The sequence below is a fragment of the Coturnix japonica genome, chromosome 3 (assembly GCF_001577835.2).
Source record: "Coturnix japonica isolate 7356 chromosome 3, Coturnix japonica 2.1, whole genome shotgun sequence".
In the NCBI taxonomy this organism is placed as follows: Eukaryota; Metazoa; Chordata; class Aves; order Galliformes; family Phasianidae; genus Coturnix; species Coturnix japonica.
In genome coordinates this window covers 28,038,045-28,050,073 of record NC_029518.1, presented here as the reverse complement: position 1 = coordinate 28,050,073, position 12,029 = coordinate 28,038,045, and the positions used below count along the sequence as shown (strand labels likewise).

At 37.2% G+C, this 12,029-nt stretch overlaps 1 protein-coding gene across 7 annotated transcripts in view; it reads left to right on the top strand.

Moving 5' to 3' along the window:
- LTBP1 (latent transforming growth factor beta binding protein 1) overlaps positions 1-12,029 on the top strand; it is a 164,429-nt gene that overhangs the window by 110,068 nt on the left and 42,332 nt on the right. For all 7 annotated transcript variants that reach the window (XM_015857695.2, XM_015857697.2, XM_015857698.2 and 4 more), the window contains 4 exons: positions 4,416-4,541; positions 5,654-5,779; positions 6,146-6,268; positions 9,518-9,637. In XM_015857695.2, the coding sequence (XP_015713181.1) occupies positions 4,416-4,541; positions 5,654-5,779; positions 6,146-6,268; positions 9,518-9,637 (495 nt within the window). The remainder of the gene's footprint in view (positions 1-4,415; positions 4,542-5,653; positions 5,780-6,145; positions 6,269-9,517; positions 9,638-12,029) is intronic.

The following is a 12,029-nucleotide window of genomic DNA, read 5'->3' as shown; positions in this document are numbered from 1 at the left end:
GTGATTAGCCAGGAAAAAAAACCATCTACAATTTTTACAGTTTAAGAAAAAACCTGTGGAAATTCCCAGATTTTTTTGTGTTACATGTGTGGATGGAAGCCGATTTTGTCACAGTTCACTTACAACATGTATAACTGTAGGATTTTTCTCAACCATTTCTTACTCTGTGCATAATTTTTATTTTATAATGCTGTTTTTGTGGCATATGTTAAAAGTGATTCCATGTTTCTATATCAGTACCTCTTACAGTGTTAGTTCTGGAGCACCTGTGGGAAAATTGTTCAATTTCATTTGGTCAGATATACTGTGGAACTGATCTTAGTATCTCTTTGCTCCAAATCTGTGAACTTTCCTTCATGCTCTAGCATTCAGCCCAATTTTAGCTCTTAGGTAGCTATTTTCATGGATATGTTGATTGAACTATATAGTTGGATAAGAGCTTGCTGATCTGTTTCAGCATGCCTTGCAGTCTTTGTATTACTACTTTATCACTGTGTCTCTTAAGCTCCTATTTTATCATTATCTAAACGCACAGTGAGTTATCTGAAGGCGAGAAATTTTGACCATTCCTCTCATTGTAATATACAAGGGCTCCTCTGAAAGTGATGCCTCCTATCTTACTGTGTTTGTCCATGATGTCAGAGATGGATGTTGGTGGTATGGTAGTAGAGGCTGAACCTTCCTGTCAATGTTCCATTTTGTTGCCACAAGACAGATTGCAGCAAAGGGGCAGTCTGACATGGAAGTGCATGGAAAGCAAAGGCTTGTCATTGAATTCCTCCATGTAGAAAAAATGACCCTCAGTGACGTTCATCAGTGCTTGCTGAATACTTCCGGAAACCAAACAGTGGATGTTAACATCCTGAGGCAGTGGGTGGTGCATTTCAGCACTGGTGATGGCGATGTGAAAGATGAGCTACAATCTGGATGGCCTTGCGCAACTTGTCACACCACAAAATAGCATCTGGATCATCTCATTGTTGCAACTTGGCAGATTATGAGCTGGAAATTGAATATTGAGCTGAACACCAGCTTCAATGCATTGGAAACAGTGGTGGCAACATTGGAATATTGCGAAGTTTGCACCAAGTGGATCCCACAAATGCTCACACAGGAACAGAAAGAACACCATATTCGAATTTGTCAAGACCTACTGAACCGAGGCTGAAGGTGACAGTTTCCAGGGTCGACTGCATCATTACCAGTGACAAGACATGGTGTCACCACCGTGACTGTGGAGTAGTGACATGTGAATACCCCACTGAAGAAAAAGTTACAGAGGCAGCCCTCAGCATGTAAAGAGATGTGCACTGTATTTTGGGTTAGGAAAGGAGTGATTCTTCTGGGTTTCCTGGAACCTGAACAAATAATTCTGACCACTACATTTGATACTGACTAAGGTAAAGACTCAGACTTGTAGAGTCAGACCAGAGAAAAAGACAACCTTTCTTCTGCAGCACAATAATGCCAGGCCTCATACCAGCATGAAAACAGTGGAGCACGTTGCCAGTCTTGACTGGACTGTCCTACACACCCATCTCATAGTCAAGGTTTGGCACATTCTGACTTCCATCTGCTTGGGCCGATGAAAGGTGGAAAATGGACTGCATGGGCAACATTTTCCTAGAAACTGTGTCATCATAGCAGTTGTGAGCAGTGGGTCACCTCCACTGATTCAGATTTTTATGAGTGCAGCATGCAGGCTCTTGATCACTGCTGGTGAAAATGCATGGCTAATGGTGGTGACCCTTGGAAAGAAGTGATCTGTAGCTGCAGCTGTGCTCTATCAGATTTTGTTGCTGTGCTCTTTGTATCTGTTGTAGTTTCCACTGGAATAAATAGGAGGCATTACTTTTGGAGAGACCTAAGTACTTGCATTAGGAATAACTGATTCTAGTTGTTTAACAGTTGGTTTAACCCACCAAGGCTTGTGGGGAATTCTAGGATTTTCCTTCTTGCAGAATGTTGTGCATTCTGTAGTAAATGTTGTGATTATATATTAATATTTTTCCTGGCAACCATTACATCAGCATTTGCATTTACGTATTATCTGGACTATCTGCCTACTCATTACCTATATTGCCTTGTGAAATGCTTCCACTTCTCCTTCTGAATGTCTTCCCAAAGGCTAGCAGTATGTGCCGAGTCTTGTTACTGTATGTACAAGTCATGGAACTTGATTATCTATGGGAAATTGACAAATCTCTGTAACCCTTCTAGTTTGTTGAAGAATTTGCCTCGTGCCATCTCAGTAAATATGCCATATTTTCAGAGTGAAAGGAAGTGTTCCTTCTGCATTTTCTGCTTTAGTTCTTTGAGGTCAGTGCTATGTCTTAATGCACCTTTTATCTCTGGGATTACCAAGGAGAAAACTTAGTACTTAGTTCTTTGAGATAAAACCATATTCTTTTAATTTCAAGCACTCTAGTCTTTTTTCAAGACTTATCAGTGAAGAACTGGCTCTGTTTTCACCCCTAATTTTGTCTCCTAAGAAATGAATGTCTTGTGTTTGCAGAGAATAAACCTTCATGTCAGGTTCTTTATAGCTAATATGTACAGCTCCAGTGTCCTTATCAAGAAGCCAGGTTATTCACAGATTAAATCTTTCTTAAGGAAATTTTCACAGTCAGCCCTTTCCAGATTGATTTCAAAGGTATTAGATCATCTCATTGGTCATAAAATGTGTTTTAAGTATATGCTATATATATAAAGTGTTCTTTGAAAAGTTTACTTTTACCATGAATGCTATATTAGGAAAGGTAGTGAAAGATGCTTTTAACTAGAAATTTAGTAAGATAGAATGTTTTTAAGTTTAAAAATGGGACTGATAAGATGGAAATTCTCTATGTATTATCCTGTAATAACACAGCAAAATACAGGGCTTTGCGTTTTCTTCAATGATTTTTAAACATTAACTTAAAAACTGCTCACCTGTAGGATTTGGGGCCACAAGTGAGTTCTGTAGACAGTCTTCACATATCTTCACTGCAGATTACATATGGCCATGGTCTTTGAGGGATGTATGCACTTCATGGGATGCAGATAGGCATGTTTTATAAAAAGCAGGTGCAGAGTTACTCTGGGATCTATTTTGAAGTGATCTTTTAATGGTTTTCTTCCTTTCTCATGTATTAAAGTTGTCTTTTCTTCTCCCATGTGTCAGGAATTGAAAACAAGAGAAGTACAAGTACTATTTCTTACATAGCAGAAACTTGTCAAGTCATTGATCTGTCAAAGGCCGTGGAAATTTCACTTGCTATAAATTTGGAAGCAAAAAGCTCAATGTACTGTGTATACATGAGGGCATTACAGTGTCAGATTGGCCAATGTCAGAATTAACACAGGCTTTGAAGTAATTGCAGTGTCCGTGTAAATACTCTGATATGGTAGTAAGAGCCAAACATACCTTGTGGTTTTCCAGTTTGCATTCACAAAGTGGAATTGCATGTGGTTTAGTATTCAAATAAATAAATAAATTTAAAAGCTTTTAAAAGATGGCTTTTATTTATTCAGACATGGCCAGCATGGATTTTCAGGCTGTATATATAATATATATAGGGTCTGAATCACCATGCTGTTTGAGGTATGATTATGTCCCCAGTTAAACCTTCCTCAATCTGTGGGCAGAGTTGTTTGTTTCCTCAGGAAAATGAGTGGAACTAGAAATTGCTGTGGAATAAATTAAGTAGGTCATTACATAGTGTAATAATTATTAAATAATCTGTTCAGATACAGTTCCAACTGCTATTCATATATTTAAGAGATAGTAAATTGCAAATGAGGTAAGATTTGCAAGATAAAATCTTGTTGGTTGAGGTGATTAACATCTCAATTCTGCACTTTCAGATTTAGTTAAATTTAAATGTGACTTGTTCCTGAATAGTCTGAATGAATGATTCTTCTTTTGCAGATTATAGCTCCTTTTATAAGAAGTTACCACTACAATATATTAATTAGTATTCTTTACAGTAGCGTGTATGCTCAGAGAATTTCTGAATTGACTCAAAGGGTTGAGCATCCAGTGCTGCCCATTTCTGAATATCCTTATTTTACAAAGATATCCAAGCTGGTAACAGGTCTATATTATGTAGGAAAAATAAAACCGTCAGGAACCCACCACGGGCATTTTCTTAACCTTTTTTATAAGGATTAAATTGTATATTTTTTTCTTGTATTCTTGTCATGTGATTTTATTTCCAGTTATAGATCTTGGATGAGACATGAAACTACATTAATAGGATAAGCCAGGATGGTTTCTTTATCTACCAGATAAATTATCTATTTCTGAAGCTCAGGACTTAAAAGCTTGATTTATGGTTGCTCTCATGCCATTTTTTTTCTTGGATTACAGAATATTGTGTATTTAAACAACTTTATGGCAGAGTTTAATTTGAAGTTTTGTTTTGTTTGCTTAGAAATCAACGAGTGTACAGTTAATCCTGATATCTGTGGAGCAGGACACTGCGTTAATTTGCCTGTGGGATATACCTGCATCTGCTACGAGGGATACAGACTTAATGATCAGCAGACAAAATGCTCTGGTATGAATGCATGTTTTTGAAAATCTAAAATAATCATGTTATGAAATGTTTGAAATGTAGAGTCCAATCAGGAGGGATATGATACAGAGCAGTCAGGAGCTGCTTCCTCTACCAAATGCTTCCACACTACACACAAACTGGTTCTTGTATGTCAAATGAAGTTTGCCAGCTTCTCTCTGATACAGCTTTTCACCACTCAGAACTGAATGTAAATTTAATTAAAGTTGAATGAAAGACTTTCCTTTGTGAGATGAGAGAAGAACTCTTCTCAGTTTTGAATCAAGTATCTAAAATCATCAAACTGCTAGGAAAAAACATGCTTCTGTTCAGAGAAGGAACAGCCAAAGTAGTGCCTGTTTCTCAGAATGGTTTGACAAACAACCAGCTTTTGCATCTGGACTAAATCCGGTCGTTTTTGTTTGGCCCTTCCTTTCCAACCACTTGCAGAAAAAGAGAAGGAATTCTGTAGGCATCCCAAAAGCACATTAGTAATCTATAAGCGAGGCCTTTGTCCCCTCAAAGCTACTAAGTTGTGGAACAGGAAGCTTTGATGAGAATGAGGAGGAGTCCAGGCTGGTTCTGAATGAGTCATTTCAGGTCTGGAAGCAGCTGAATCGGTATCTTTCCTCAACTCATAGAATGTTGTTTTCTCTTTAACTTGGATCAGGAAGACCTTATTACATCATGTTTCCAGATTGTCTACCATGCTACCAGAAATCCAGTATCTGCACAGTGATACGTGTATGCTATCACGTGCAACTATCATATTTAAAAAATAATTCTCATGCACACATGTAGCCAGATGGCAACTTAAAATCCTCCCATTTTATCTGAATTATACTAATGTTCTATGCTTGCAGCTTGTGTTCCGCTCACACTCAGTGCAGTGATTTGAATAGCAATCATGTCACATTCTTCAGGCCAATGCCTGAAGTCATATAGTCTAAGCCAATAAGAGTATTTTTTTTCCAACCAATACCATTCAGTGCATCTTTTCTAATAGTTAAAGTAATTACAAGACAGTCTTTTCAAAAGCATCACATATCAGAGTCATCTGAATCACAACTAAATATGTTATTCCTGCAGTCTTACATTTTTTATTTCTTTTATAGATATTAATGAGTGTAATCAGACACCTCATCTCTGTTCCCTTGGACGCTGTGAAAATACTGAAGGAAGTTTCCTATGTATTTGCCAAGCTGGATTCATGGCCAGTGAAGATGGAACTGACTGCGTTGGTAATTGTTGCTCTCCTTCACAAAAAAAATTCAAAATGAAAAGAACGAAAGAAAGAAAAAAGAAATGCAAAAATGAATCAAGAAACCTATCTAAACCTCACTGAAATCTCCTTTCACCTTTTTCCCTCAGTGTCATTGATACAGGGCTGGTGTCAGGAAGTATTTTAACTGTCTCTCACCAGATAATGTGGAGAGTATTTGAGTGGGTTCTCCTACTGATCTGTTTTGGGGGGGAAAAAAAGCGGCTTGAAAATCTAAGCTTGCTTATTAATGTTTATTTATAGCAGAGTTTCGGGGTGATGCAAGCATTTGTTTATTTCATGGTGGAGCAGAGTTTCTCATAATGTCTCTTCTTCATCTCTGCAGATTTTGATGAATGTTCACGACCTCATACTTGTGGGGACGGTTTCTGTGTAAATACTCTTGGCTCGTATAGATGTGAATATTGTGACAGTGGGTACCAGATGAACAGGAGAGGTGAATGTGAAGGTAAGTTTGGACTCTTCACCAGTGGTAACCAAGTAATGGTTGCCAAGCCAAACAAATGCAATAGGAGGAGGCATTTGTTCATGTTGACTATTTTCCCTATCGACTGCTGTTACTGATTTCAACGGCAAACATTACGTCTACTTATTTTTAAAGAAAGCAGACTACTGTGTAGAAATATTAAAATAACTCAGCAGAGATTTTTGCATGTTTATTATTTTTCTACCTGATATTTCTTTTAATTCATTTCAGTGTTCATTTGCTGATTGTTTTTTATGTGTCTTGGCACAGCAGCATTATTTGTGTTTGGAGTTCCTTTTTCCCATTCTACTGTGCTTATTTCCACGGGTTATTTCTTTAGGTTAGATTTAGTGCTGGGTTTCTCTCACATTTAGTTTGCACTCAGGTCATTTAATTCCCCCTTGTACATCAGCTAAAAATGACAGAATGTTCAAAAGGGCATTGATTTTTTTATCTTGCAATGTGTCCTGGACAATTAAGTTAACTTAGAATTTATTCATATCACAGCAAATTCCAAATGTTACTGCCATTTGAAAAGATTATCACTGCCTGCTGCTCAGGGGAGGTTTAGCACTGAGGCATGATCTGCAAAGGGAGAATTCTCAGAGGGACCAAAGTTAAGCAAGAAACTTCCAGTTATTTGATGTCTGCAACTGCAGTTCAGTTCCTCTTATCTAGATGTAAGATGCTGCAAAGGAATTTCCCCAATACGGACAAAATCTGGAACAGCTTAAACTGTTTCATTTCAGGGCAGTTATTTTCGCAGCACTTTCCATGGAAATCTCTAACTATAAAAGTTCATGTTTCCAAAAATATTGGGTAACAAACGATTAGATGACTTTTTTTTTTATCAGTTTGGAAATACGTCTCTAGCAGATATTTCATGTTGCAGGAGATCCCAGCACGTCTGAACTCCGCGTTATTTTCCATTGTGACATATTTGCATTTTTTGTTGTTCCCTTCTTTTTTCCCTTCTTTTCATTTTCAGCATAAACTGTGAACTGAAAGTCACAGGCAGCTGTTTCATTTTAGTGTAGTTTTGGTTCATTCTTTATTCTAAATTACCTATGACAATAAAATTTTTAACGTATTAGGTTGCCTAGCAGATAAGCAACATAAAGTTGCTGGGGACATATTTGCTGCTCTGAGCATTACTAAGACATTCCTTTTTCTATTCAGACAGGCTTTTTTCCTATTTAATAAAGCTTCACAAACTGCTCTCAAAACTATTTTTCCAAATCTTCTCTGACAGTAGGGAATCTCTGTGACTAAAATACACTAAAAAATCAGTGTATCACAGTGCATCAAATTTCTTATTAACTTGTATTTTAAGTAGTGTTGTAGTGTAATAATATGAAATCTCCAAAATGAAGTTTTCTGCTGAAAGCTATTCAAGGTTACTTTGGGGAAAATTCCTCCTACGCTGAATCCATCAAGCCGAGGAAATGACACATTCAGGGAATCATTTTGCCGTGTCATTACACCTACACAGTATAGTCAGCCTAACAATGAATTCCAGATTCCACAAATAACTCCTTTGTACCTCCTCCTCACTTCAAAAATAAAAGCAAAAATCCTCTCTAAGCTTCACATAACACAGAAGAGTTCAATTACTCTTCTTTGCCTTACCTTAATTCTGTCTTCAAGCTATATGCACACAAACAGTGTTGTGGGCCCAGCTGGGAAGACATACAGGCTGCGTGTATGTTCTTCTTGCTGAGCTCATTGTTCATGGAGTAGCGTTAAAGGCATAGAGGAACATCACTGCAAACAAGTATTCCTATAAAAAGCCTTCATAGAAATAAGCCTTTTATATAACAGACCTCACCTGGGCAGTATTGCTGGTAGGTAGACAGTTGGACTAGACAATCTTAGAGTTCTTCTCCAACCTATATGACTCTATAAAAATCTTGTTGTTTTGTAAAGCTTAGAAGCATGTAGACTTTATTTTGGCAGGAAAAGATCTGTACCAAATACATTATTCATGTGGTGTGTTTTGAAGGTGAATGCGGTCCAGGCAGTTCTGAGAGCAGTTTCAGAGGAAGGTGGCTTGTTTATTAAGATCTCACAGGTGTTTCACTGAGAAGCGTTTGCAGGTCTGAAACTTAGAGGTTTAAGAGACCTGTAACTGTTTTTATTAGAAAGTACTCTGTTGGACAGTCGTGATCCTATGAAAAATTGTGATTTGCATACAACCAATGCCTAGTTTGGAGGCGGAATGTCAAATTCTCTAGAGTCTGGAGCATTGTCCAACTAAGGTACAGGTGTTGGAGGCAATTTTCCCTCGGTGAGCTTCTTCCAAGAACTTGGAGTAAATTGACACCCTTACAATTAACCTTGCTTACCCTACTCCCACCATCCATGGTGGGAGTATCAGTCCTTAATTGCAGGAGGTGCAACAGGTGGAAGGCAGGAAAGGGACAGGGGCTTAGGGAGATTGAGTTAGAGATAACTTATGTTGTGTTTATTTCATTTGTTCTTTACAATGAGTGAAGCAAGTATTTGGTTATTGTTATATAATCAAACCATATCATAAAGTGATACTAATACTAAGGTGTGGAGCAGGCTTGATTGAGGCTGCCCACATAATTTAAATTAGAGCATCTAACCATTAGTCTCTGGACAGCAACACGTCAATTTTTGCATGCAGTCTCTATTAGATTGCATATGCTTCATGTACTGTGGGTTTCTGTGGTGCAGCATAAGAAGTTATTAGTAGCTTCTTAGAGCTTAGCCATGAGCACTTGAGTTTTTCAGAACCTATCTCTTGCTTTCTCGTGGGCAATCTAGAAGTACCAGATTATTATTCTCTGCTTTGCAAAGCCAATTACAGATGGTCATTCCCATGCACTTCCAGAATTTCCTGAGACTGATGATAGGAGGTACCTCAAGGCATTTCAGTGATTATATGATTGACATAAACACAAAAATTCATTCCCATCTAAGCCTCTAATCTGATCCGCATGCAGTGCAGGTCTTGCAAGTAATTGCAGTATAATCGAGAATTTAGAATTGTTGCATGCACTGTGATCCAGTTTCTGTCTTCACGATGCCTCTTCACTGGTCTAAATCTGTTCCAACTTGTACCTTCCAGGATATCTTACAGAAAGTATGTGACTCTTTAAATTTATTAGTAAAAAATGAATGCAGTCAGAATAACCATATTATCTTTATTGTTCAGAGTTCTTTTATGGTTTTGACCTGTATTTCCTTCTGTATTCTCTTTTGAAGACATTGATGAATGCATGACCCCAACTACTTGTCCAGATGCACAGTGTATTAATGCTCCTGGCTCATACCAGTGCATACCCTGCAGAGTCGGGTTCAGAGGCTGGAATGGACAGTGCCATGGTATGTTGAGTACTGTTACTGTTTCTGTCTCTGGTTATGGTTCCTGTTTGGCGATGCTGTATTTTCCATTTCATAAATGTTAAAACTTGATGACAGCATTGTGATGTCTGTCGTTTCATTAGATAATAAATGAGAATATAATTTTTTTTAATGACTTTAATCTCTCAGACACAGGAGACACAAGGAAATCTTGTTTTAATGTAGATAAATGAGAAGACTAAACTGCAAACCATGCAGCTGTCACTACAAAACAAAATTACTGAAGTAAAAATATGTAACTGTGAGGGATTTATTATTAGTGAAATGCTGGTAAGTCATTGCTTGGAGATATTTAACAAACTGAAAAATCATGAGAGTTCTGACACATCACTGTGTCTGGCAGGTTTTTCTGTAGAGTATGAGGGTTTGCTCATGAATCATGTTACTAATGCCTTAATTATCCATACTTCCACCAAATCTTGTATGATTCAGCATATCATGAACAGTTTGTCTCACTCTAGGTTAGCTTTTTAGAACAGATTGCTCAAGTATTTTTGTCTATTTGTTTTAATTATTAGATTTCTTTTTTCAAATGAATTTTAGCTGTTTGAGGTAGAGGTAAGAGAGTAAATTTATGCGCTGTACAGAAAGAAATAAAATCTTTCAATTTTAAGTGCCATTTCCTGTGATGCTACTGGAAACTTGGACTTGACCTCAGTTGTGAAATAGGTTTTATCTGCTTTGTGCACTATTTGCTTGGTATCTATACCTACATGAAAAAAGCTTTGTTGAAGATGTGATGGCACACTGTTCACTTATTTCTTTCTTACTGATCAGGTTAGTAGGAGTAGAATGAGCGACAAGAATTCATTGCACTTGTCAGATTTACAAACAAACTCATTCATTTAAGGAATAAGTATTTGTTCTCAGATGCAGATACTTATTTTCCTTTTGTTTCAGTGTTATAACTTCCTCTTTTCATTTGTGTTATGGAATGTTCTAGGCCTAGACATCTCATATCATTAGTGATGTGATCAGTCTTCATTTTCCATTTATCCTAGACTTAAATCATGTTGGAGATGAGCTTATATGTATATACATTTTAGGAAATGTAACACGGTTTGTTTGTCTTACAGCTTTGCAATATGGTACCATCTAAATATACTGCAAAGGAAAATATTTGCCAAGATATCTATGACGGGTATTTAAGCCCATTGTTCCATAAATGTGGTTGTTTCTAGTGTTAATTTAGATCAGTTGAAGCTCTGCTGATTTTTCTCAGAGCTGTTTTCACAAATTTTGATTTATTTATTTGTCTCAGCTCATTTCTCTGCCAGCACTTGATGTTCTAGAAAGCGCAATGGAACAGTTCTAGAGTTCTTTAATGCTATAATTTAACCTTCCAAGATTTAAAGCCAGGAACATGTCTGTTGTTTAATAAAGCCAAGCCTATCAATTCACTTCAGACTTGTGTAGAATATATTAATTGCATTTCAGGTGGGACCATGCAACGCGAGATGCATATTGGATGAAATTAAAAATAAACATACCCTGCTTCCTTAGGCTGCATCATGCCCTCTTTTGTAGAAGGACTATGTGAATTTTACAGCTATATGATTAAATAAGATATTCTGCTCATATGACATTAGAGACCTGGTCAAAAACTTTCAAAACTAATACAGATGTTAGCATCTATCCACTTCTGTCCCAGTTGTAAGGAATTTCAATAGAATCACCTGCAGCTCTGGACTTCATGTCAGATTTAGGTTCTGTAGGACAGAAGGACAGTACTGATGGGTTTGGAGTACCGAATTAATTCTAGCTGGGTTTAGTTATCTTTGTGCTTTGTTTTTATTCTTTATACAAATTGCATTCAGAAAGAATTTCTGAAAATGTTTAAGTGGTAACATAGCAATTTTCATGTTGACTAAAGAGAGTGGGCTACTGAGTTAATACTGAGGGGAAAAAAAGTTTAAGTCCCCCCTGTAAATAAAGGTTAGCTTGTAACCGTAGGAATTTAAAACTTCTGTTATAAAGGCTTAGCTCATTAGAATTCTATATAAAGCCTGTTTAGACAGACTGCCCCTACAAAAGGGTCTGCTTGAAGTAGCAGAAATTCCATTGAAATTCCTCAGTATTAGTTACATTGTACCTTTAGAACCTAGCTCCCTTAAATGCTTCTGAAGAACATTATCGGGTACTGTCTCACATGCATGGTTTTGTATACAGTTTGGAGTTATGCGCTAGAGAACTCCTGCACATTAATTGCCATAGCTTTAAAAGACAGCAAAAACTCAACAGCAGGAAATGTGGTAAAGGATTACCAATAACTGTTACAGGGTATTGGCAGCTGCCAGTGCTTTTATCATAGGCCTGTATACTTTCTAAGAGTACATCTGTGTAATACAAGAAG